Source organism: Heptranchias perlo, chromosome 37, assembly GCF_035084215.1.
Source record: "Heptranchias perlo isolate sHepPer1 chromosome 37, sHepPer1.hap1, whole genome shotgun sequence".
NCBI classification, from domain to species: Eukaryota; Metazoa; Chordata; class Chondrichthyes; order Hexanchiformes; family Hexanchidae; genus Heptranchias; species Heptranchias perlo.
Genome location: NC_090361.1, coordinates 4,792,031 through 4,819,037, shown reverse-complemented (window position 1 = coordinate 4,819,037; position 27,007 = coordinate 4,792,031). Strand labels below are relative to the sequence as shown.

At 45.8% G+C, this 27,007-nt stretch overlaps 1 protein-coding gene across 2 annotated transcripts in view; it reads left to right on the top strand.

Annotated features, from left to right (window-relative positions):
• The window catches only part of LOC137304419 (collagen alpha-1(XI) chain-like), a 226,932-nt gene that overhangs the window by 78,687 nt on the left and 121,238 nt on the right, over nt 1-27,007 (top strand). The window contains exons 6-14 of one of the 2 annotated variants that reach the window (XM_067973010.1): nt 2,142-2,297; nt 5,599-5,742; nt 7,895-8,074; nt 9,031-9,078; nt 10,757-10,798; nt 13,991-14,053; nt 19,289-19,363; nt 24,490-24,573; nt 25,707-25,763. In XM_067973010.1, coding sequence (XP_067829111.1) covers nt 2,142-2,297; nt 5,599-5,742; nt 7,895-8,074; nt 9,031-9,078; nt 10,757-10,798; nt 13,991-14,053; nt 19,289-19,363; nt 24,490-24,573; nt 25,707-25,763 — 849 coding nt within the window. The remainder of the gene's footprint in view (nt 1-2,141; nt 2,298-5,598; nt 5,743-7,894; nt 8,075-9,030; nt 9,079-10,756; nt 10,799-13,990; nt 14,054-19,288; nt 19,364-24,489; nt 24,574-25,706; nt 25,764-27,007) is intronic. The other variant, XM_067973011.1, reaches the window with a different exon arrangement.

Sequence of the window (27,007 nt, the reverse complement as noted above, 5' to 3'; positions counted from 1 at the left end):
GCTGATTGGCAGCGCACAGGTGCGATTAAACCCCTCCCCCCACAGGTAATGTAAAAGTTACTGGCTTGTAATATGCTCTTGTTATCCTTTCGGTTGCACACTCTGTCAATTCTACAAAGGCGTTCTGCGTTTTGTTAACGCAGGACGTGCTTGAGTAAACTGTCTGATTGTTTGCTCAAGCAAACCAATGTCTCCTTCGGGCTACAACAGTGTGCCGAAGGTCCTTCTGTTGCTGAGCAGTGTGTCAGATAAATTGTCCCTTTAGAAGTAGGGTCGCCAACTCTGGTTGGACGTATTCCTGGAGGTTTCATCACATGATCTCCCGCCTCCAACCGTCCTGCCCAGTCAAACCGCCTTTTTCCATCTCCAATATTTCTCTAACTAATAAACGAAAGTGTTCAAATTCGATATCTTCAATGCACCTTATGCTTTTTCTCCTGGGTTTTGCTCTCAGCAGTTCCCGGGAGATTAGTCTTTAATTCCTGGAGACTCCAGGGCAATCCTGGAGGGTTGGCAACCCTACTTAGAAACCAGCTCAGAATCAGATGGTGTTAGAATTACCCCGAGCCGAAGGTCTCTCAAAGGCAATCTGAGGACAGATCGGCTTGGACGTTGGCTTGCGTTCTATTCAACTTAAAATCTACCTGCATTCCTGTCCCCTTGTTTTAAATCACGGTGGATTTTGGAGGCGTCATTGCCTTTTAAAACTTCTACTTATCTCTCTTGAGGTATTCGTCAAACCCCTTGTGTTATTTGGAGCTCCCCTTCTGATTTTCTCTCTCTGGCTCTCCGGAAGGTAGGAGTGATTCAGATTGTGGTACAATTCCGTAGGCAGCAGTGCTGCTCAGGGTCCTCCCACAGGTAGCCATATGTGTGCCTGCATTGGTAGGCGTTGCCTTTGTGGAGAATGGGTTGGTCAAATATGTCAATTGATTCCAAGCTTTTACATCTGGAGAACTCCCTATAAATATTGCCACGTTACTTTGTAGACCCCACCCCCTACCTCTGCAAGTATTAACACGTTCTTGAGGGCTCCATGAAAGCCGTCATCAGCTCCCCAAAGGAAATTATGCAGTTGTTGAGGAAATCTTGTAGGTATGGTATTTTCTTTCGGATGAGACGTTAAGCTGTCTGTCCTCTCAAGTAGATGTATAAGATCGCACGGCACTATTTCAAAGAAGAGCAGGGGAGTTCTCCCCAGTGTCCTGGCCAATATTTATCCCTCAATCCACATCACCAAAAACAGATTATCTGGTCATTTGTCTCGTTGTTTGTGGGAGCTTGCTGTGCGCAAATTGGCTGCTGCACCGCCCAACATTGCAATGGTGACTACACTTCAAAAAATACTTCATTGACTGTGAAGCTCTTTGAGGTTGTGAAAGGCTCTATATAAATGCTAGCTCTTCCTTTAAGCAAGAGGAATTACATGCTAGTGTGTGAAAAATACAAAAATCTGAAGATTAATGACCGGAAATCTGATGACCTCAGGAGTCATTAAAATCTTCTTGTGGATCCCCTCGAGTTCAGGGACCCTAATCTATGAATTCCACCGACCCGTGGTTCACTGTTTGTGTATGGGTGTCCAGAACCTTCGTTCCTCGCTTTCCAGCCCCTTCTGAATCCTAACTCCCAAGCCCAAACCTCTGAATGACGATCTCAAGCAGCAGTGGCCCTCAGGGTCCTTCCACAGGTAGCCATACGCGTGCCTGCATTGGTAGGCGTTGCCTTTGTGGAGAATGAATGAAAAAAAAATGTCAATTGATTCCAAGCTTTTCCATTTGGTGGACTCCCTATTGCCACGTTACTTTGTAGACCCCACCCCCCACCTCTGCAAGTATTAACACGCTCCTGAGGGCTCCATAAAAGCCGTCATCAGCTACCCAAAGGAAATTATGCAGTTGTTGAGGAAATTGTCTTTGAAATAGTGCCGTGCGATCTTTTACATCTACGTGAGAGGACAGTTTAACGTCTCATCCGAAAGAAAATGGAGGGCGGCATCCCATGAATGAAAAATCTGGTCTTGTTTTTCTTTGCCTTTCTTTCTCTCTTCCCCCCACCCCCCCATCCTCAGCCCCCCCAGCCTTTCTCCCTTTGTGCGTCTCCTCTGCTTCAGTTTCTTTCTTTCTCGATGCTTTTTACAGAGAACAACCGCCCTCCCCCGCCACAAAAAAAGGAAGAAGGGTCGCAAACGATCTAAAAAGAAGGGCAAATCAAAGAAATCGAAAAAAAACCGCAAAAAGAAGAAGAAAGACCGAGCGGCGCAGCAAAAGATAGAAACAGTTGGGGTTGGGGAACAGGTAGACAAAAAAAAAGAAACCAATTGAGCTCCTTCTTAGGGCGATGTAGGAGGAGCTTTGATGACTGACATGTATGATTCTGCTAACTTAACACCAGGCTTGCTGAACTCTGTAAAGCCCTGTTCACATTACATTCCCACCACTGAGGTCCAGGCCACCATTTACCAGTCTTTTCACAGGGCGTTGGTGCAACGTGAAATTTGTCAAAACAGAAAGGAGGGGAAACAAATCAGACATGAATCTGTGTAGTCGACAGTTTGTTAGTAACCGGTATGTTAACGTAGCACTTAATTTATTAACGCTATGCTGAAATCAAGACTACATATTGTCAACTTGTGACTTCCAATTTATCTCTCAGACTGCAGCGGTTCAAGGCGGCGGCTCACCACCACCTTCTCGAGGGCAATTAGGGATGGGCAATAAATGCCGGCCTCGCCAGCGACGCCCACATCCTGCGAACGAATAAAAAAAATAATTAGTGACCTGCATGGCATTTTTTTAAAAAACCATCAGTCCAACTGTTTGTCCAAATCATGTGTTTAGATTATTCAAGGAATTCTGACACTAGTTAATTCTAAATTTCCAATCACATAACATAGGGTTGCCACCTGTTTGTTTCAGGCCCAGACAGTCGTGCTCTTGAATGGTGCTAACTTAAAAATTTTTAACATGTAAACCAAACACTAGAAGTCTGACTGAGAAAACCAGTGTTCGATCCCCCACTCCCATTTCTTTCTCTGCAAGTATTGACACACTCCCTGGGACCACCTATCCCAACCTCTCAAAGAATGTGTCAGCCTCCCATAGGAACAGGAGGAGGTCACTCGGCCCGTCGAGCCTGTTCCGCCATTCAGTTAGATTGTGGTTGATCTGTATCATAGCTCCATCTACTCGCCTTGGTTCCGTATCCCTTAATACCCTTACCGAACAAAAAAAAATCTATCAATCTCAGTTTTGACATTTTCAATTGACCCCCACCCCCAGCCTCAACAGCGTTTTGGGGCAAGGGAGCTCCCCAGATTTCGAAAGGAAAGACAACATTGGAGAAAATATTTCAGATACAGAAATTGCACCCGAGTCAATCGGTGGATTATAAAAATCGGATGACGTTTGAGCAGAAATCCGATAGGGTTTACGATTTCACCACATAGCTCATGATAGAGACCGTGTCCCATGAAGGCCTTCCCTGGGGGAGGCCGCAAATAAATTCTCATCAGCAGCAAAGGAAGGGTTGGAACTCGGGATGTGAACCCCACCCTCCCTGCCCCAGCCTGTGTAATCTTGGATTTGGTAAGAGGTGGCAAACCTCCCCCAGTCTCCCCACCTCCCCCCCCCCGACGGCTTTTGATGCAATCTGAATGGGGCTTGAAGAGCTTATCCATTGCAAATGGAGCAATGCGTTACTGAGACAATGCTGATAATTTGGAATGTGCGCTTCACAGCAGCAACTGAAAGCAATAATCCTGCTTTTTATTATTGAACTGCTAGGCTTTAACCTCACGCCTTGTTTTGAGTCTCTCTGAGCTGTGTCACGAGCTTGTTTTGTTTCAGTTTCGAAGGTGCGTTTCATCACTGAATTATTTATTTTGTTTGAAGGTACCTCTGACCAGGTAAGAGCAAATGTGCAGAAAGGTCTCGTTGTCTTTGGAACCTGGAGGAGGTCAGCTATTGGCTTGACTCGAGTTAGGTTGGACAACAGGGTCCCCCAGTCGTGTGCCCCCTCCAAACATAGCACCGATAATCAACACTCCCTCGGGTGGGGTTCCAACCCACAACCCAAAGGGACGGAGAATAAACTGGAAGCCTGAATTACTCCAGGCTGCATGGGAACATTCGTTAAAGGTCTGTCTTAAGTGGTAAAGTTGATGGAAGCTTTAGGAACTGGTTGCCTGGCCTAATCTCTTTTGCGGGGAGTGGGGCAGGACTCTGTATGGTGAAGAGAGACCAAAGAGAGGGTCAGACCAACACTGGACTCCCCTGTGCTTGCAACAGAAAAATTCATTTTAAAATGAATTAAGAATGATTGAGGCTCCCTTTCCTCAAGGTACCACGCGCCACGTTCCAGCCAACAATCAGGCAGATTGACGATCATCGTACAGACGTTCAGCATTAGTGTTCTGAAAACTGTCCACTGGCAGGTGGGCAAAAGCAGCCTGGTGGAACTTTCTTCCCAAATTTCCTTTGCTCCAGGTGGCCCAGGACTTGACTCCCTTCCTGAGGTCTTCCTCACCACTATAGGTCCCCCTGCTATGTGGCACATTATGTTGAGTCTCTGATGCACTGCCTTTGTTGTTTGATCAAAAATCTAATCAGATCTGGGAGGAGACCACCTTCCTATTAAGGTTGTCTGAAGTCACAGCCAGAGTGGGCCATTATGGACCAGTTCTACTGATTTGCTGATGTCTAATGGCGAGAGACTGGAAAGTACTGCAGTACAAAGGGATCTGGGGGTCCTAGTGCAAGAAAATCAAAAAGTTGGTATGCAGGTGCAGCAGGTGATCAAGAAGGCCAACGGAATGTTGGCTTTTATTGCTAGGGGGATAGAATATAAAAACAAGGAGGTATTGCTGCAGTTATATAAGGTATTGGTGAGACCGCACCTGGAATACTGCATACAGTTTTGGTCTCCATACTTAAGAAAAGACATACTTGCTCTCGAGGCAGTACAAAGAAGGTTCACTCGGTTAATCCCGGGGATGAGGGGGCGGACATATGAGGAGAGGTTGAGTAGATTGGGACTCTACTCATTGGAGTTCAGAAGAATGAGAGGCGATCTTATTGAAACATATAAGATTGTGAAGGGTCTTGATCGGGTGGATGCAGTAAGGATGTTCCCAAAGATGGGTGAAACTAGAACTAGGGGGCATAATCTTAGAATAAGGGGCTGCTCTTTCAAAACTGAGATGAGGAGAAACTTCTTCACTCAGAGGGTGGTAGGTCTGTGGAATTTGCTGCCCCAGGAAGCTGTGGAAGCTACATCATTAGATAAATTTAAAACAGAAATAGACAGTTTCCTAGAAGTAAAGGGAATTAGGGGTTATGGGGAGCGGGCAGGAAATTGGACATGAAGCTGAGTTCGGATCGGTCAATGCCCTGTGGGTGGCGGAGAGGGCCCAGGGGCTATGTGGCCGGGTCCTGCTCCGACTTCTTGTGTTCTTTAGATATGTGGTTGGGATCAGATCAGCCATGATCTTATTGAATGGCGGAGCAGGCTCGAGGGGCCGATTGGCCTACTCCTGCTCCAATTTCTTATGTTCTTATGTTCTAACACCCCTGCTTTTTGATGCCCATCTCTACGTAGGATGCCGAACTGACTCGAGCAGAAGAACTGGAGAACGTTTATGATTATTCTCTTGGCGCGGAATATTACACAGACTTGGAGACTGCCATCTACAATGCCTCCATTGCTGCTGACGTCGTTAGGGAAAATGTAACGGATCATGAGGTAACCACTGTTGTAATAGGGTGTTTATCTGGGCCTCTGTAACCGAGGAGAACATGGCTCCTTTAAGCTTCTTGTACCATGAGGTCACTTTCGTCTAATGCACAGAGGCATGAATTGAAGCTCAGTTAAGTGAAAACTTGGCCAAAGTGAACAGAACCGCCAGAGAGGATAACATTCAAGTGCTGTAGCCTGCAGAACCAGTGCTCTTGTTGGGGATCAGTTATAAATCCAAAAACCTTCTCCCCCAACCCCCCCCTCTCCCCACCCTACGAAACACATTGCAATAATGTTGAAACGTCATGCTCCCGGAATCAAGTACCATTTCCTGTAGGTCACATATCTCCTTTACTTTGCGCTTTTCCTCCATGTGGCTACAGGAGTGAAAATACACAAGGGGAACTCTGTTACAAAATGCCGTTGAGGTATCTCATCAAAGCACAAGTGTCACTTCCATACTGGGTCTCATCCCCATGGAGAATTCACAGTACCAGCTAGGTTCTGTTTTACCACTCGGTCCCACGGTAGATGCTAGCTAAGTGGGGCTTGGCTAAGGGGGAGCGATGCACTGGGATCGATGTCCTATGGACTGTCTCCTGGCTTAGTGAGAAGGTCAAACTTCGTACACCTGGGCATAGCTGGCTCCTTCCCATTCACCGAACTGCTGGCTGACCCTATTGCCAATTGGCTGTGGATATTACCGAGTTGGACAGGCCTACAAACCAAACGGCCCATTAGGCAGGGCAATTGGCAAATTGGAGAAAATTGATTGTCATCGGCGATTAAACGATTTCTATTGTATCGCAGTTTTTTCAACCTTTGGAGCTTCTTCATTGGTAAGTAACGGGACACAAGGACAGTTCACTTCCCTCTTGCTTCCTTGAAGATTGTCAGCTCCCCTTGCCTTATCCAGAAAGAGACTAGGGAGCTCTGGTGTCCTGGTTAATATCCCTCAACCAGCAAAAAAAATGAACTGTTCACTAATCTCATTTGCGATATGTGGGATCATCCTGTGTGCAAATTGGCTGTCATGTTTTCCTGCACACCAGCGATTGAACTTGAAGAAAGTAGTCCATTGGCTGTGAAGCACCTTAGGGCATCCTGAGGATGTGAAAGGTGCCGTATAAATGCAGGTTCTTATCTCAAGTTTTCGGTAAAATGTTCTGCTTTCGGCAGGGCTAAGAAAATAAGCAGGTTTGTGCTCAGGGTACTAGTTGGGTGAAGCTTAAATTGCATCGCAGTAAACATCGACTCCTTGACTAATGGTTCTGGGCCAGTCCCTGATGCGATTCCTTGTACAGCCCATTCCTGTTGCATGAATCATCTGTTTGCCGTGGAATATTATTCCCTTATCAGGAATGTTCACTTTTCAGGAATTTGCAGCGAGCATCAGTGTCCAGTTCCTGTGCATGATTCCTTGCGTTCGAGGCTTTTTAGAGCCACTTGAAGATGAGCCAGAAAATTTGCCACTCCATCCTAGGTATTTTTAAAGAGAAGTTCACTCTCAGGAGAACTCCCTTTTAAAAGATGTGAGAGAAAGCATCAATTCTCTTGGTACATTTTTAGCACATTGGCTAAGCGTTTATGTTAAAATTGCTGTCCGTGCTGTTTACATCCTGCTGTGAACCTGTTGAAATAAATGAGCTTTAACGATTGCTTTAAAATAACTGATAGGAGTTTAGTGCGAATGTGCCCTAGTGTGCTAAACACTACTGTGCAGATTCAATAAAGGCACTGGGAAGCCTCTTAGCCAGAGGCGGTGAGGAGAGAAAGAAGGTGAGGGAAAGATGGGAAGAGAAGACAGGAGAGAAAGGATAATATATCCGAATAGTTTTTATATTGCTCTGAAAGATGAAGAGGGCACGGGGGTTAGGAAGGGCGAGTTTAGAACGGGCATCAGGAGGTATTTTATTGCACAGGGGGTGAGCAACATCTCAAATGGGTTAATAGGAAGGTTGGTTGAGGCCAGGACTGGACCATGACGAAATAGGAAGGAAATATCATCTAACACAGCGATGGGAGGGGGGCAGAGAAGAAAGCTGGATATTCGAGAAAGATGGACTCAAGTAGGCTAAAGGGCCATTTACGCCATCTTGTGAAAGTAATCTAAGGCTGAAAGTGTTGTCGTTTCATTAACTTCCCCGTTGTTTTGAAGACAATGCAAGAGGAGATCATTGAAGAATCGGAAGGTCCCTTCACGGATGAGCATCAGGAGTACGAAATCCGAGAGTATGACGTGAATGACTATAATTACTTTGATCAAGACTACGAGGACCAGTGGAACCGGAGATTTGGGCCAGCTGAACGGGGTGAATCAGAGACACAGGACACGAGGGTAGGTTTGACTGTCATTTCTTTGTCCATTATGTCCTATCTATTGTCTATATTTAGAGATACTACAATCGAACTGACTGTTAGCAGGAGGGGATGGAGGATGGCATAACATGTATTTGTGAGGTTACTTAAAGATAGGGTTGCCAACTCTGGTTGGACATGTTCCTGGAGGTTTCATCACATGACCTCCTGCCACCAACAGCCCCGCCCCCACATTCCTGCCATTGGTCGCCCGACATGTCCATCCTCGCGGTGCCCCGCCTTCCCACGGCCAATCGGAAAGTGAACAGACTCTTCATTACCCAATTGGATGATTCTTGACTCAGTCAAACAGTGTTTTTTCCCATGTCCAATATTTTTATAACTAATAAACAAAAGTGCTCAAAGAAAATTTAAAAAAAAACTACTTTTTTAAAGCACCTAGGATTTTTCTCCCGGGTGTTGCTCACTGCAGTGTCCTAGAGATTAGTCTTTAATTCCTGGAGACTCCAGGGCAATCCTGGAGGGTTGGCAACCCTACTTAGAGGATTATTATTGTTCAGGTCATATTTATCTGATTATCAGCACAATTATTTTGCCTTTATGTGAATTAAGTTGAGACTTTTCATTGGAAACAATTTCCTTTGAATGAAGTCGTCTTCCAGCTCCAACATTTGGATTGTGCTTTCCCTCCACTCCTCCTTCTGTGGCCCCACAGTCTGGAACTCCTTCCCTAAAACCCTCCATCTCGTTACCTCACTCCTTAATGTCAAAAGCCTCTTTGGTCGGGACTCCTCCCTCTCCTGCTCTGTTTTTCTCATTCTGTGAAGCACCTGTGGGGGGGAGCATTTTACTAAGTTACACGAATGTAAAGGTGGAACGTTCCGGAATTGTCATTTGTCCCAAGAACAGCTCTCGGGTTTTTCGGGATAGTTTCTGGAACACAGCTCTCATTCTGATGCGTTGTGCCATTTCTAGGAGCAGAATCTGAAGGGAGAGAAAGGGGAGCCTGCAATCTTCGAGCCTGTGAGTATGGAAAGCTTGATCTCCGATTCCATGACGCTCTCTTTGTCCCCCACCCCGCTCTTTCACTTTGGCAATGTCATCCCCTCCTGCCTCGACAGCCACCGACTCTTCCTCGAGCACAGTTCCATAGCTGCTGGTCATCCTCTGGTACCTTGCCCGTGCGGCCGTTCTTCCTGTGCGAGCCACGGCGGTGAGCGTTAACTGGCTGTTCGACCACACGGGGCATCACAGCCACGCCCGATCCTATCCTCACCTTGTGTCCGCGCTCTCGGTGAGAGCTACAAGATTGCAATCGGGAGCCCGGACCTTGGCTGATCATTTTATTTTCCGCTTCACCATCTAAAGTCGACTGCAGCACACCGACTGCTGCCTGGGATGCGACCAGCACATTAAACACAGACCGAGATCTGAACCAGGCTCATTATGACTCAGTTCTGCATGACGCGGTGCCTTTAATCACTGGGCCATCAGGGAAGAAAGAAAGCCCCTTTTAAAAAGAATTATGAGCCCACCCCCAGACACCTGTAAGTGAACTGTTCAAAATGGGATAACTGAGGAGATCTTAACATCTCAGTTTAAATACCAAACTACGAAAGGGAACTAAAGCCAATTTGGACACTTTTTTGGAAATGACTGTGATATCAGTGAACAAAAGCACATTCGCATGATATTGCTTGACTCTTCTAACACAGGCATTAACCCATTGTGTTCACACCCCCACTACAATAACAGACTAATAAATGACAAACAAACATATTACATAGAATGTACAGCACAGAAACAGGCCATTCAGCCCAACTGGCCCATGCTGGTATTTATGCTCCACACGAGCCTCCTCCCACCCCTCTTCATTCTAACCCTATCAGCATATCCTTCTATTCCTTTCCCCCTCATGTGTTTATCCAGCTTCCCCATAAATGCATCTATGCTATTCACCTCAACTACTCCATGTGGTAGCAAGTTCCACATTCTCACCACTCTCTGGGTAAAGACGTTTCTCCTGAATTCCCTATTGGATTTATTAGTGACTATCTTATATTTTTTGGTCTCCCCCACAAGCGGAAACAAGATTCTCTCCCCGACCAAACCCTTTCATAGAATCATAGAAAGGTTACAGCATGGAAGGAGGCCATTCGGCCCATTGAGTCTCAATTTTAAAGACCTCTATCTTTAATAGTGTGATTTTGGCGTGGCACGTGAATGGTTTTTAAGTTAGTCTGGGTCCACATATGTCTGTTTATCCGTTGTTCGATGTAGAGACAGCACAATCCATGGATGATTCACTCAGGTTGACCACCTGGTGGAGAGTCTCCTGTACGGTGGACTCAGAAAGCCTCATGTTAAAGCCTTTGTACACGAACATCACAAACAGTCATCACCAGGCTTGAAATTCTGTTTGAAGACCGAGTACTGATAAGATTGCTGGGTGGAGTGCTGGGACAGATTACTTGTGCAGACTCTACTAAAACCAATGGACATCACCATTGGCCTTTGGCCATTTTGATAGTTGAGCTCCTCGTGTTTGTTTAGTACCCTCTCCCTCGGAAGACTCACTGACTATCTTTTCTTCGTCTATCATAAAACTATCCTAATATTTATGTGATCACTGCCAAACCAAACAGCAGGTAAATCCTCAATAAATTTAAATATTTACATTTTTTTTTTGTTTTCTTCGAAGGGAATGCTGCTGGAAGGACCTCTGGGACCTCAAGGACCTGAGGTAAGTTCATGTATAAAAAGCAGGGCCTCAAGGACCCCAGCTAGGTGCTCATGTATAAAGACAAGCTCCTTTCTGGTCTCAAAAATTTGGTTCTTAAATCAGAATAAAATGCCTCAAGAGCTACTCGTCTTAAGGATTGGCTTCGGCCTGGGATCTGTTGCCAGCTGACGCAAATCTCCCTCAATCTCGTCTTTTGAAGTGTTCCAGCTTATTCCAATAACCAAGTTCATGATCGTTTTGGTTCCAGAATAGCTACTGCGGTCCACACCCCAGCCCAATTTATGAGGGACAAATTGTTCTCAAGAAAAACTTGGTCAAGTGAACTTGCCTGTTGAAGTACAACTCCACTTACTTCAATGGACTATTGTCTTCAAACACCTCTGGCATGTGAAAATTGCCTTTCGGCCCCCTGAATCTAGATTTGTATCCAGTGGAGACTGACGGGATGGAAGGCTCCCCACTCAGTCAGCAATGGTCTTCCTATTGACAATGGTTTTCAAATCCCTCCGTGGCCTCGCCACCTCCCCTATCTCTGTTACTTTCTCCAGCCCTACAATCTCTGCGTTGCTCCAATTCTGGCCTCATGCTCCACCTTGCCAACTCCCTCCCTGCTTTCACAACCCTCCCCAGAACTCCTCGTCTGTTATGGCCGGTCATTGGCATTTCACTTGGGGACACCCAGTCAATAGTGCTTCTGCTTGCTAGAGACTCTGCAAATTGGACTTTACCCGGAATGCTTGCTTTTACAAAGATGTCTTACTCGACTCCTGATTTGGGATCTGCTGCCTCTGAGATACTGGCCTGTACTGCAGCGCTAGAGCCTGTACTCGGACATCGACTGCTGAGGGCCTGTTCTGAGATGAGATATGAATTCAAAGGAACAAGAGGGAAAGAAAAAAACTGCTGCCTGTTCTTAGCAGCGAAACCCAACAAGCAGAATTGTTTTTGGCTTGCCTTGAGTACGGGCCCCACTGTTTGTTTTGCTTTTACTGGGAAGTGGCATGTGCTTTTCAATGTCATCGAGAAATATGTTGTTTTGGGCCTTGTAAAACGCCTAAGAAAATAGAAAACCTTCTGGGTAGAAAAACCCTTGATTTAACAGCTACTCAGATGTGTGCCAGCTTCTCGCGGGTGTTTATTCACCCAGGGGTGAGAGAGTTAAGAAAAGAAAGGCTCGCATTTATATAGCGCCTTTCATGACCTCAGGACGCCCCACAATTTGGGCACAGCAAGATCCCACAAACAGCAATGTGATAATGATCAGAAAATCTGTTTTACTGATGTTGGTTGAGGGATAAATATTGGCCAGGACGCCGGGGAGAACTCTCCCTGCTCTTCTTCGAAATAGTGCCATGGGATCTTTTACGTCCACCTGAGAGGGCAGTCGGGGCCACGGTTTTACGGTCTCATCCGACAGACGGCACCTCCGACAGTGCAGCACTCCCTCAGTACTGCACTGGGAGTGTCGGTCTAGATTTTGTGCTCGGGTTCACTGGAGCGGGACTATGAACTCACAACCTTTTGACTCAGAGGCGAGTGTGCTACCCACTGAGCCACGGCAGACATAGGCTTGTGGGTTGGAGCCCCAAGCCAGGCCTTGTGTCCGTAATCTGGGCTGACAGTCCGGTGCGATGCTGAAGGAGTGCTGCATTGTCACACCTGCCTTCGGATGAGACGCTGAACCCAGATCCTGCCTGCCTGTTTCACTGGATGTTGAAGATCCCGTCATACTATTCGATGAAAAGCAGAGAGTTCTCCCAGCGTCCTAGCTAACGTTCCGCTGTCACTCGACACCACCAAAAAAAAACAAATTAACCTCCCATTTATCTCATGGCTGTTTGTGTGTATTGCTTGTGGCAGAAAATGTCTGCTGCGTTGTCATAGCAACAGTCAAAAGTTATTGTGTGAAGTGTTTTGGGTGCTTTCCACAAAAAGCCAGGTGTTACATAAATGCAGATCTTTCTTTCAAGTTGCTGCATGCAGTAGGTGGGGCCTATTTTATCTGGAATGTTTATTATTGAACATTATGCAGCTGGACAGATTATATTCAGCAAAGATTGTAGAGCATGATTTTGAAAGTTTAATATTAAAAAGTGGTACAACAGTGAGTGCAGACTACCATGGCCTAGCTGTCCGGGAGTGTTATGGTAATGGTCGGGAACAGTCAAGTGAAGGATTAGTGCAGTTAAAATATTTCAGTGTAAGATTGTTCAGGCAAGGTCTGAATCGCAAGTCACGATGGGTTTAGGGCCCCTTTACGTCATAGGGCTCCCTCAGGTGGTCGCTGTGACTTCTGCAGCAGCATTGTGAGGTGTAATAAAGAGGCATGGCTCTCTGTGAAGGAACGAGGGCCACTCGAAGGGACGACTTTCTCCAGTGCTCCCAGAGGGGTCGATGTCATCTGTAGGGAAATATAAATGCAATTTTCCTGGCCATGAGCAGGTGTACAGGTGTTACGGTTTCCTGAGTGGCGACCTGTAATGACCTTTTGCAGCCACCAGGGCGGCCAGAAACCGCCGCCAATCACAACTTTCAAAACCAGCGCGCGCGTGTAGTTCAGCTTTCCCAATTGGTTCTCGGGATTTGGCCAACGCGGGCAAGGCCTTGATTGCCCATCCTTAGCGGCACAGGGAGGGTGGTGGAACCTCCTTCTGCAGTCCTGGTGGTGACGCTAGACTCATGCATTTTTAACCCTGCAACGATGAAGGAACGGGGGTGCGTATGGGTCCAAGGCAAGATGGTGTGTGGCTGAGAGAAGGTGGTGTTCCCATGACCTTGCTGCTCAACCTATCTTCTCGAGGGGATGGGAGGCGCTGACAGAGGAACTGATGGCACTGTGGCCTCCATTCGCTTCCCCAATGTGAATCCCCCAATAATCAGCAGCCCTAGGGTACTAAGTCTCTGGAATATAAAGGGGGCACCTGTGATTTCGTTTTAAAATTCGGATCGAAAGCTCCTTTGCCACGTCCAAACAATTGTCTGTTGGGAGAAGAGTGACACAATTGAAAGGTGTTCCCCTCAGAATCCTGACAAACGAAACCTTGCTTTACCTTCACGCCTTTTAAAACAAAGAAGCAGAGTAATCTGGAGAGCGTTAAATGTTTATGCAGAATATTGTAAACTCTTAACAGCAATCAGCTGACGTCTGATTCCTTGCAATGTCTTGACCTGTTTCTGAAATCTTATTTTCAGGGTCCGCCAGGCTCTCCGGGCTTCCCGGGTCTGCGTGGTCTCGCTGGTGACCCAGGACAAACGGTGAGCATCGCCATTTAATTGCTGCCATACTGTGAACGTAGCCCCTCCGTTGGAAAAGAGGCACCTTGTGTGACTACAAATTGAGACGCATTGTTTTTAACCTTGTGTAGCATATGTTGTCGAATTGGCCTCCAGGGATACATGGGATCTTGGGTGGGTGAGAGGGGGGTGGGGCCTACAAGGTTGGCAGAATTTAGATGCATGTTCTGGAGTTAACTTGATTAACTTTAGAGGGCGGGAAGGATCGTTGAGAATCTTCACTTTAAGAGCCTCTGAGGGCAGGTTGTACACGATCTGTGAATGGAGTAGGCCCAATGGGACCAATGAACATTCATGTTTTCTGATGCTTAATGTTCTCCATGTGATGTTCTTTTCCCACTTGCATAATAAGCTCTACTGTTACGCTGGACAGGTCTCTGCTATTGCCCCTCTATGTTGAGGGGGAGGGCATTTAAAATAGATGAATTAGAGCCAGCAAATGGTTTGAAATACATCCAGGCCTAGTGCTGTACAAGTTGCCGCATATCACAAGGACAAAGCAAATGACTTATGGATTTAAAGGAGAATGTTACTGTTCGAGTTAAACGTTACAGGTCAACAAAGTGCATCAACTTTTGACCATGAATAAAACAAATTATCCAAACTTTGTATAACTCACTGGTTAGGGTTACTCACCTTCAAAAGGACCTTTGATGTATCTGAGATACTCACTCCTGGATAAGTGCCAGGCAATTATTGTATCTGATTTGATTAATCAATTAGTTGTTTTAACAAATCCGGGTTGAAAGCTCAGTCTCCCTAAGTCTGTATGTCTCTCTATCACTGTCCTTTTCTTCCTTTTTGTCTTTATTTCTTTCTCTTTTTTTTCTCATTCTCTATTTCTCCCTCTCTCTGATTCTCTCTATCTTTTCCTCTCTTTCTCTTTTCCTGTTTTTTTTTCTCCATCGCTTATATTTTCTTTCCCTCTTTATTTCTCTCTCCTTTCTCTGTGCTCTTTCTGTTCTTTCTCTTGTTCTTTTTCTCTCTCTCTTTCTCACGTTTTCTCTCTCGTTTGCTCTCATTCTTTCTCTCCACTCATTCTCTCTTTTTCTTTCTCGTTGTCTCAAGTCCTAGTTTTCTCTCTCAAGTTCTCAGTTTTTTTCTCTTTCTCCCTCTCATCTCTCTCTCTCTTTCTCTTTCTCTTTTCCTTTCTCTCTCTTTCTCTTTTTCTCTCTCTCTTCTCTCTTTTTTTCTCTCTCTTTCTTATTGCCCCCCTTCCCCATTTTTAATTAAACATATTCTGGCTTGAGCCATCTCCGTGTACTCCTGCTCCTTTGCCAGATTGGCCACCCTGGAGCGATGCCAGGTGAGGGGATCTCCTTGGAACAAGTTAACATTGCGGTCGGCACAGCCGGGCTCGCTGTTGACTGACAGTGGCCAGCTGCGGTGTTTTCCCTCCAGTATTGGCTGCGCCATCTTATTGACAGCAGCGTGAAGAAGCAGATGTTTTGCCAATTCAAGTTCCTCCACACAAGAGAAACAAATGCAGCGCTCTACAGACGAGTCCAGCAGCTGGGATTTTTTTCAACATGTTATCTGGAGTTTATTTAGATGTTAATACCTCTCAGCATGTTGCATTTACCTCGACACTTGTGCTTTCTCAAAAAAAAAAGTATATATTTGAATAGCTTTTTAAAACTGTCACGCCAAAGGCACAAGTAAGTGTTACAAGATGACACTGCCCTCAGGTTCCAGAGTAGATCTCCAGAGTTCGGTAGTGCCCTCAGCTTTTCTGCTTTCTAACACATGGTGTCACTTCTGTAACACTTAGATCAGGTAGCTTCAATTGAAATACCCCTCAACTGTGATATGCCGTGTGTTTCTGAGCATGTTAAAAATCTAGGGCTACGATTCAAAAGCATTTTAGGAGGAGGCTGGGTTTGGATTATATTGAGTTGGTGACACCCACACCCTCCCCTTCCCGTCTTGTACCAAATTAGACCTGGGTTTGTAAATAATTCTCAAGGTGTAATCTGCTTTCACGGACGCACGTGTCCCAGTATCTAAACGTGGGATTGTTTTTTTTAGGAATAGGGATGAGCGATTAAGCTCTGCAGGACTTTCCCAGTTTTTGTTAGACCAACCTCACTTGCCCACCTTCTCACCAGATCCCCCAGTCCTTTCCCTCCAGAGATGCATCTGATTGTCTTGCCTATGAAACAGGTGACTTCAAAAATAATTCACTGGCTGTGAAGCACTTTGGGCATTCAGAGGATGAGAAAATGTGCTTTTGCTCTGGGAGGATATAATTATCAGGAAAGGCTGGTCAGGCTGGGGCTCTTTCCTCTAGAAAAGAGAAGGCTGAGGGGGTGACCTGATAGAGGTCTTTAAGATAATGAAAGGGTTTTGATAGTGTAGGTGTAGGGAGAATGTTTCCATTTGTGGGAGAGTCCAAAACTAGAGGTCATCAATATAAGATAGACCTTAATAAATCCAATGGGGAATTCAGGAGAAACCTCTTCACCCAGAGAGTGGTGAGAATGTGGAACTTACTACCACAAGTAATTGAGGTGAATAGTATAGATATTTAAGGGGAAGCTAGATAAGCACATGGGGGAGAAAGGAATAGAAGGATATTCTGATAGGGTTAAATGAAGTAGGGAGGGAGGAGGCTCGAGTGGAGCATAAACACCGGCACAGACCAGTTGGCCTGAATGGCCTGTATCTGTGCTGTAGTCTCAACGATGCTCTTTTGATCCCACGTTTAGTGTCTGCTTTCGTTGGTAATATTCCCTCAAATTCTGCTTTAGATGAAATAATTCTGGCTTCTGACTCGTGCCCCTTAGCATTGACCCCTTCACCACGGCGAACAATTTGCAACTTTGTGCATCCCTTTCATAATTTGATCTTGGACTGCCTTTGCATCTGGTCAAAGATCAGAAGATAAAGGATGGTCTCTGGGGCCACCACTCAGGACACCAGATCACATGGTTTTATTTGCCGACTCCTGCTAATCTTAGAACAGTGTTTATTTTTTAAGAAAGTCTTCCCATTGTTGTGTGGAATTTGCCATGGGTAAGGACATGGAGACACGGCTGATTTATTCGCATATGAATTAAATTAGAAATCGGAAACTTCCTCTGGTAACATGTCCCCCCACTTGTGAACGATCTGAAGGAGATCGAGGCATTCGGCAGCTGAATCCTTTGTGCCTTTTAGTCATTAAACGAGGATGATAGTTCTCTGATCTTTGGCAGATTTCAGATCCGAGATTGCTTGCCTCCCAGGCTCGTTTTTATTGAAAAGGGAAGTTTTGGCCAATACAATTATACTGATGAAAGCTCTACAAAGTAGACCCTTCAGCGGTCCAGTCTCTCCCCATTCCTTCTCTGGATACATTTTTGTTCGAATCACAAGTTTCAGTTTTTCTCAGCTAAAATGTCAGGGGCCCCTCACAGAAAATCCAACCCTCAACAGGCCTTCCCACTCGGGAGTCTAAGGGAGGAGGAGAGAGGCAGATGAGTTTTATCAGTTGTGTTTCAGGTCCTCCGGGGAAAAAGAGATGGAAAATTGCCTTCGAGGCCTTTGCTTTCCTACTGGTGGACCCACTGGATTAATGGTATCTGTGGTTTGCATTGTTCTGACCCCTTGACTATGGATATAGAACAGCCAATTTCAGAGGCAGGAGGGAAAAAAAAATATCTTTGAGCAGCGAGACATTTTGAAGATGAGCTCATGACTTGTGCCAATAGATGGAGCTACAACAGCTAAACAGAATTAGAAGGTCTGTGCAGGTACAATGAAAACTAGCTCTGCTCATTCCGTACTGAGTCTCCCAGTACTGCTCTTCATTCTGTACCGAGTCTCCCAGCACTGCTCTCCATTCTGTACTCTCCTCCAATTGCTGAGGGTTAGTCAGTCATATCTTGTGGACATCACTTGAAAAATTGGAGCTATTTTTTTTTACAACAGCAGAGATTATGGGGTGACTTGATAGAGGTGTTTAAAACTATGAAGGGATTGGAAAGTGATTAGACACTAGTTAGGCCACAGATAGAGCACTGCGTACAGTGCATGCAGAGGAGATTTACGAGGATGTTGTCAGCACTGGAGAATTTTAATTATGAGGAAAGATTGGATAGGCTGGGGTTGTTTTCTTTGGAACAGAGGAGGCTGAGGGGAGATTTAATTGAGGTGTATAAAATTATGAGGGGCCTAGATAGAGTGGATGGGGGGACCTATTTCTCTTAGCAGAGAGGTCAATAACCAGGGGGCATAGATTTAAAGTAATTGTTGGAAGAATTAGAGCTGAGGAGACATTTTTTCACCCAGAGGGTGGTGGGGGTCTGGAACTCACTGCCTGAAAGGGTGATAGAGGCAGAAACCCTCAACTCATTTAAAAAGTACTTGGATGTGCTCCTGAAGTTGCGTAACCTACAGGGCTACGGACCAAGTGCTGGAAAGTGGGATTAGGCTGGGTGGCTCTTTTTCGGCCGGCACGGACACGATGGGCCGAATGGCCTCCTTCTGTGCTGTAAATTTCCATGATTCTATAGATAGAAATAGACTGGTTTCCAGTGAATGAGGGGGCTAGAACAAGGGGAAATAGATTCGAGATTAAATGTAAGAGATTGCCCCATCTGATCATGACACTGGGGGAATTAGTGCATTGCCCCTGTGGTCTGCTACGATTCTGTTACCCACCTACGTTCCCCTGTGATGAGTTCTGTAGCCTGGCTGTTGAGTAAAAGCGTCACATAAATGATTGCAGTAGCTCTTGTGTGCCTCCTGGAGACGTCATTCATATCAATGACTGCACTGGCGAAAAGTCGGGAGTAGCCTCCTCACACAGAGACTCTTACACTAACGGACGGGCTCACGTCACGCTGCGCTACACATGCCTGAAACCCATCTACTTACTCAAGGCAATGCTGCCTCTCTGTAAATATTCAGACACTAATTTGTTTCTCTGACTGAATCTTGGCACTTCAGCAGGAGAGATGTGCTACAAGCGCGAAAGATGCAGAATACAAGCTGCTCACAGCCCTTGTTTGACGCGGCGTAAGATATTAATCATTCTGTCGAGTGATAGTGAATTGTGTGAAACACATCTCTGGTATTAGCCAGCCTCGCCTCTGGCCGTATGTTCCTCTGCTGTCAGCGTGTCTTAACCTGACCTCAGTTACATTTCATGTGTTTTTCTCGTTTTGACAGATGCCTCTCTCCTTTTTTTTTATCTCCCCTTTTTAAACGCAGGGTCCCGCGGGACGTCCCGGCCTCCCAGGTGTCGATGGAATTCCTGGACCCCCTGGAACCATGCTGATGTTACCTGTAAGTTTTCTTTCCTTTTCGAAATCCTGATCAAGGCTCGGGCCTGATTTCGAGAACAGAGATTCCCGAGCTTGTGCGTTGTTGCAACTGAACCAGTTATTGCTCTGCTGTTTGGTTTTGATGTAATTTAGAGGGATCGTTATCATAGAATCGTACAGCACAGAAGGAGGCCACTCGGCCAGTCGTGCCTGTGCTAGCTCTCTGGAAGAACTATCCAATTAGTCCCACTCCCCCTGCCCTTTCCCCATACCTCAGCAAATTTTTCCTTTTTATGTATTTATCCAATTCCCTTTTGAAAGTATTGAATCTCCTTCCTCTTCCCTTTCAGGCAGCGCATTCCAGATCGCTGGATTTAAAAAAAATTCTCCTCATCTCCCCCCTGGCTTTTTTGCCAATTATTTTAAATCTGTGTCCTCTGGTTACCGACCCTCCTGCCACTGGAAACAGTTTCTCCCTATCCACTCTATCAAAAACCCCCATAATTTTGAACACCTCTTAAATCTCCCCTTAACCTTCTCTGCTCTAAGGAGAACAATCCCAGCTTCTCCAGTCTCTCCACATAACTGAAGTCTCCCATTCCTGGAGTACCATTCTAGTAAATCTCCCCTGCACCCTCTCCGAGGCTTTGACATCCTTTCTGAAGTGTGGTGGCCAGAATTGGGCTGAGGTCCACCAATTTTTTTTCTAAAAAAAAATTAATTGGTTTACCTCAAAGGACTATCCTCTGGACGAGCAAGTGTTTCACCAACCCACCTCCCCCAGCTCACCACTAACACCAGAGATTGGGGAAGTAATCCTCTCATGTTGGTCTACTTGCTCTGATTTGACTCTCTGTTCCCCTTGAGAAATTTCCCTAACCCTGTCAGCTGTGGCTCAGTGGACAGCACTTCTCGCCTCTGAGTCAGAAGGTTGTGGGTTCAAGTCCCACTCCAGACACTTGAGCACAAAATCAAGACTTACACTGCATTGTAGTACTGAGGGAGTGCTGCACTGTTGGAGGTGCCGTCTTTTGGCTGAGAGGTTAAGCTGAGGCCCCGCCTGCCCTCTTAGATGGACGTGAAAGATCCCATGATGCTATTTTGAAGCAGAGCAGGGGAGTTCTCCTCGGCGTCCTGGCTAATATTTATCTCTCAACCAACATCACTAAAACAAATTATCTGGACATTATCACATTGCTGTTTCTGGGATCTTGCTGTGCGCAAATTGGCTGCTGAGTTTCCTACATTACAACAGCGACCACACTTCAAAAAGTACTTCATTGGCTGTAAATCGCTTTGGGACGTCTTGTGGTCGTGAAAGGCACTATATAAATGCAATTCGTTCTTTCTTTTAACCCTGGTTAGCTGTCGTGTGCTGGATCTCAGATATGGGAGATGCAGGACAGAACTGCCTTATCCCCAGGTGACTGAGTTACCAATCATGTCTTGGCCATTGGCCAGCAGTGGTGAGTGTGGGTAGGTGCTCCGACCAACGGTGTCCCATCCCATAATAATCAAGATACCTTTGCTTTCCACCCTTGCAGCAACACTGCGCGCAGTTACCAAAACCAATTTCCGTCTGGGAGCTAAGTAGAACCTAACCTACGTGAAATAGTGAGAGATCACTTTTGACGGCTGAAAATTGAATTTAGGCCGCCCAGCTTATCAGGTCCAGAACGATTCCATCTGTTGACTTCAAAGTGAATTACCTCGAGAAATGCCGGCGATTTTTTTTTTTTTAAAGCTCAAAACACATCACAAAAATTCAAATGCAGATATCATAGATCAAATCTTGACGAAGAGAATTTTTTTTTTTTTTTGTGAGGTTGCGCTTGATTGACGGTGAGAAAAATTGGTTCCAAACCCTTCGAGTCAGGAGTGACCTGAGGCTGTGACAGATGGAAGGTTCAGATAGCTGGCCTCTATTTCGGGGAGCAGGCGCGCATGCCGTTGTCAATTGGATGTGGTTGGCCTTGATTGAGCTGCTCTGATGTCTGGTTGCTTAGGCTGCGGAGAGTTATTACACCTTGTGATTTGCAGCTGCTGATAACATGAAAAGGGATCGTGACCCTCTTTGCTTTTTATTGTGAAGACTGACAGCTTGTTAACAGGGCCCTGTGAACGAGTGTTACTGCCCTTTGGTTAGTTCCCCTTCACCATGGGCGAATGGCGGACTTTCAAGAGTTGGAGGTATTGCAGTTTTAATTGCAGGGGTCTCTGGAGGCTCCGTGTAATGAAAGACCCTCCATTTTTGTACTTTTTCATTTTCCGTTTTATTTTGCATATCCGGGCGAGAGATGTGACTGACTGGAAGCATCAAATGTTCTCAGATCGGGAGTAGCACGGCCAAATGGAGAATGAAAGTTTGACCCAACAACGTACTATAACTTAACCTCAAAGCATCTGGTGTGTTGCTTGCATTTCCTCCACAGGTCACCCTTGTGACCTTGGAGTGAGATTAGCGTCTTAATGTTGACTTATAGATGGTTCTGTGCAACAGCCCCCCATTGACTACTTTGAGACTGCCCAACCCCGTTTGACATTGGACAGTTGCCGCCTGAAGAGACCGACATTTCATGAGTCTGGGCTGGATTCAAACACCAATCCCAGTGGTGTGTTGACCTACTATTAGCCGTGGCTCAGTGGTAGCACACTTGCTTCGGAGTCAGAAGGTTGTGGGTTCAAGTCCCACTCCAGAGACTTGAGCTCAAAGTCTAGGCTAATGCTCCCGTGCAGTACTGCACTGTCAGAGATGCCGCCTTTTAGATGAGACTTTAAACCGAGGCCCCGTCTGCCCTCTCAGGTGGAAGTAAAAAAAAATCCCCAGCACTGTTTCGAAGAAGAGCAGGGGAGTTCTCCCCGGTGTCCTGGCCAGTATTTATCCCTCAACTAACATCACTAAAACAGATTATCTGGTCATTTATCTCATTGCTGTTTGTGGGACCTTGCTGTGCGCATATTGGCTGCTGTGTTTCCCACATTACAACAGTGACTACACTTCATTGGTTGCAAAGCGCTTTGGGACGTCCGGAGGTCGTGCAAGGCTCTATATAAATGCAAGTTCTTCCTTCACTTCAGCACCCAAGTCCCCAGTTCTATTTATTAAAAATTTTTTCTGGCTGAACTGTAAGTTGCCTTTTTGTGCCAATCAAGTTTGCAGATGGCTAATAGTGGAAGTTGTAATACATGGCATTCTCCCAGAGCTTGTCCCCAGTGTCAGCTCCAAGAACTCTTAGGGTTGGATGTGGATCACAGATTCCTCTACACTGCTCCAACAATGTCACCTCATGGCATCACCTCAGTGAATTAAATACACATATATTTGTTCTTAACTTTTCTTTCCCTTTTGTAGCAGCACAAGAGGCTATTAAAGATGGTGGCCGAGAACCTGGAGGTTTATGTTGTCCTGTGATTGACACCATAGCACTTCTGAGTATCTTGGAGCAGTAGATTGCAAGGGGGAAATGGAGTCTTGCACTATCGATGCTGCCCTGAGTTTAAGAGCGTAGTTCGTTCAGTCATATGGTTTTTTTGCTGCTGTTCAATTGGCCAGTTGAACTTTGAACTCTTGGTTCATGACATTGTCCTTCAGAAGAGACATTAAACCAAGGTCCCATCTGCTTGTTGCATTGGTTCAGATGGATGATTTGAAGAGCAGACCCCTGGCCAATGATGCTTCCTCCGCCAACAGCAGTAAAAAAAATAGATGGACTGCTCATTTTTCTCTTTGCCATGTGTAGAATGGCTGTTGCATCTCCCTACATAACAACAAGTCACTGTGCTTTGAAATTAATTCACTGTGTTTCAACGATGTGATGAGCTGCTACGTAAACGTAAATCTTTCATCATATTGAACCGTTGCCATGGAGTTCCCTCTCTGCCCTCCACTGACCAATACCTAAACAGTTAGACTAAACCTCCCCCTTAATTGCATAATATTAGATCTTCAAGTTAAGTGGTTGATGTAATTATGTGATCGTTATTCAGATACATGGTCAGCAGAGTCCCCTGCTGTAGGCTGTTCGTACAAACAGTCCCTGATGTTTAGTTCGCACGGAGGTAAGGTTGAGTGACATTAGATAAACTGAGAAAACAATGAATGCTGGAAATCTATAATAAAAAGGGAAAATGCTGCACAAGCCTGAGAAGGCCACCAGTGTCTGAAAAGAAGCAAGACTGGTTAGCATTTCACACTGAGTCCCTTCAACAGAACTCAACGAAGGGACCTTAAAGAAAGAAAGAACTCGCATTTATATAGCGTCTCAGGACATCCCAAAGCGCTCTACAGCCAATGAAGTACTTTTGAAGTGTAGTCACTGTTGTAATGCAGGAAACACGGCAGCCAATTTGCGCACAGCAAGATCCCACAAACGGCGATGAGATAATGATCAAATAATCTGTTTTTTTAGTGATGTTGGTTGAGGGATAAATATTGGCTGGGACACCAGGGAGAACTTCCATGCTCTCCTTCAAAATATTAACCTGTTTTTTTCTTTTATAGGATGCTGGAAGACATTTTCCTTTATTTCTTTGGGGGGGGTCCAGAACGAGGGGTCGCAGTCTCAGGATTCAGGGTAGGACATTTAGGACTGAGATGAGGAGAAATTTCTTCACTCAGAGGGTGGTGAACCTGTGGAATTCTCTACCACAGACGGCTGTGGAGGCCAAGTCACTGAATATATTTAAGATGGAGCTGGATAGATCTCTAGACACAGAAGGCATCAAGGGGTATGGGGAGAGAGCGGGAATATGGTATTGAGATAGAGGATCAGCCATGTTCATATTGAATGGCCTACTCCTGCTCCTATTTTCTATGTTTCTATGTTTCACCTACCTTAGTGTGGCCCAGAGCAGCTCAGCAAGTTACACAGATATTTATAATGGCGAGTTATACAGAGAGTAAAAGATAGTGGGGAGAGTGCCGCACTGAGACTAAAGGACTCCTGCTCAAGATGGAGGTGCACTGAGTATATCACATACTGGGCGAGCAGGTTAAAAGAGGAGTAACAGGTAACGTGTGCTGAACAGCAGCAAAGGTGAGCGAGATGCCAGCTTTTAACTAGTATCATCGGTTTGAGCAAGACTGCAGCATTGGATCAGATACGTGGCACGTGGACACTGAGTTCAGTTTATCTTTCATATTTACAGTTCCAGTTTGGTGGAGGTGGAGCCAAGGGACCGGTTATCTCAGCCCAGGAATCACAGGCTCAGGCCATCCTCCAGCAAGCAAGGGTAAGTGATGTGGATCAGTCCGAGGCCTAAGTACAAACAAGGCCTTCAGCGACCACACAGCCGATAATATTGATAGATCTTTATTAGGTAAGAGTATTAAGGATTACGGAACCAAGGCGTGTAGATGGGGTTAAGATACAAATCGGCCATAATCTAATTGAATGGAGGAACAGGCTCAAGGGGCTGAATGGCCTCCTCCTGTTCCTATAAGATACAGAGGGCTCAATCGAATTGAGAATAATGTCCTCAAGCAAGAATTAAAAGTTTTAACTAGATCATAAGAACATACGAAAATGGTGGGTAGGAAAAGACTAGCTGGTCCATCAAGCCTGCCCCACTTTCATGATGCCGAGAACATCATGACTAAACACTTCCTACCCCCACCACCACCAACCACATCAGCCGTGTAATCTCTGGGAAAGGCAAAACAAAACGGGAAAAGAAACCCAGGGCCAAAAAGGGAGAAAAAATAAATCTGGAAAATTCCATCCATCACCTAGATCCTGCTGACCAGAGTCCAGAACTCTGTAGTCTTGGAGATTGTCTCAAAAGTTCAACAAACCAGACAAATGCGCAAGGCCAAAATGTGTTGTTATGGGTGTGCGCACATGTGATGCACAAAGTTATTGTCAGATGGAACCTACTAGAATTGCACGGATGATACCAGAACTGAGAGAGGTAGAATTATCAGGAAAGGCTGAACAGGCTGGGGTTCTTTTCTCTAGAAAAGAGAAGGCTGAGGGGTGACTTGATAGAGGTCTTTAAAATTATGAACGAATTTGATCGGGTAGATGTAGAGAAGATGTTTCCACTTGTGGGGGAGACCATTACTAGGGGGCCATAAATATAAGATAATCACTAATAAATCCAATAGGGAATTCAGGAGAAACTTCTTTACCTAGAGAATAGTTGGAATGTGGAACTCGCTACCACAAGGAGTAGTTGAGGCATTTAAGGGGAAGCTGGATAAACACATGAAGGAGAAAGGAATAGAAGGATATGCTGATAGGGTTGGATGAAGAGGGGTGGGAGGAGGCTCGTGAGGAGCATAAACCCCGGCACAGACCAGTTGGGCCGAATGGCCTGTTTCTGTGCTTGTAACTCATTGCCTCTATTTTATGTTTATTTTCTAGCTTGCTATGAAGGGTCCAACTGGTTCGATGGGCCTCACAGGAAGACAAGGCCCTGTGGTGAGTATGAGGTTTGACCAGTGAAAAAATAGAGGGGAGATCCAGCGTCAAATGAATAGCAACTGATGTGAAATGTGCCTCATTAATGACGTTGTTTCAAGTGAGCATTTGTTGTGGGAGCCCTGTGTTCCCTAAGTGCACTTCAGTTGGTCCAATAAAAAGTTCTGAACGTGTTTGGACTATCTCAATATCGAATTAGGGTTTGTCATTCTCCTCCCACCGCCATCCCAACTTTCTCTCCTGAATGTGACTGTCCTACTGATACTGGAGCCCCTCCATGGCCTCATCCAAGAGGGCATTCTTCACCTGTGACCCTAGGGAGTGAATGCCGGCCAATTAAATGACCATCGCGGGAAGGCATCATGGCTCGGTCTGACCCTTCACCCAATGTCCATCCACATGCTCTTTCCGGTCGGGTGGCCTTTGGATAGCAGTCCTTCCTTAGCCTAGGGGCCGAGGCTAAATGTGGCACCTCAAACGACACCAAGACCACCCAACCCGGCACAGATTAGGGATGGAGCCTGGGACCTCCCTGGTCTGTGTAACTGAATATCATGTGGTATTAAGAGTTAAATAGGAAATTTCTGCCGGTAATTGGGCTGGTGTTGGTATATTACAGTGTTGTGTGATGACTAACAGGGTTGTAAGTTTGTTCTTCAGATTTCCCCACATGCCAAGTTCATGAGAGGGGAGGAAGGGGCTGGGGGGGATGTGGTTAATTAGCAGTACGCCCTTCCCCACAAGGGGGCGGGGAGGGGTAACAAGCGGATAATCAAGTGAATCCAGCCGACTCTTGGGGACCTCCGTGAGAGAGGCCGTGGGGCCAGATTCAACATGGAGGAGTACAAGTCTGCCTTGGAGCTGGAGAACTTTAGTTACAGTCAATCACCAGCTGAGAGGGAGGACAATGGTTCACCTCCTAGTTCCCTGCCAACTGTATGTCTACAGTTTGATGCTGAGAGGTTCATGTTGAGTTTCCCCCCCCAACTCCAATTTAGTTTCTTTTGTTTAATTCTCCCCCTGTTTTGGCCCTTTGGCCCACCCCTGGTGCCTGCTTACTTGCGTCTTGCTTGAGATTGGCAATGCAATCAGTGGGAAAAGAGGGGCAGACCAGCTTCCTGCTCTGTGGGTCAGGGGTTATTATGTTGCATCACAAGAAAGGGCTGTGGGCAAAGTTCAACATTAGATCCTCCTTTGACCGAAAACATTTCCTATTGGAAATCGTTAACTGAATTTGATAAAAG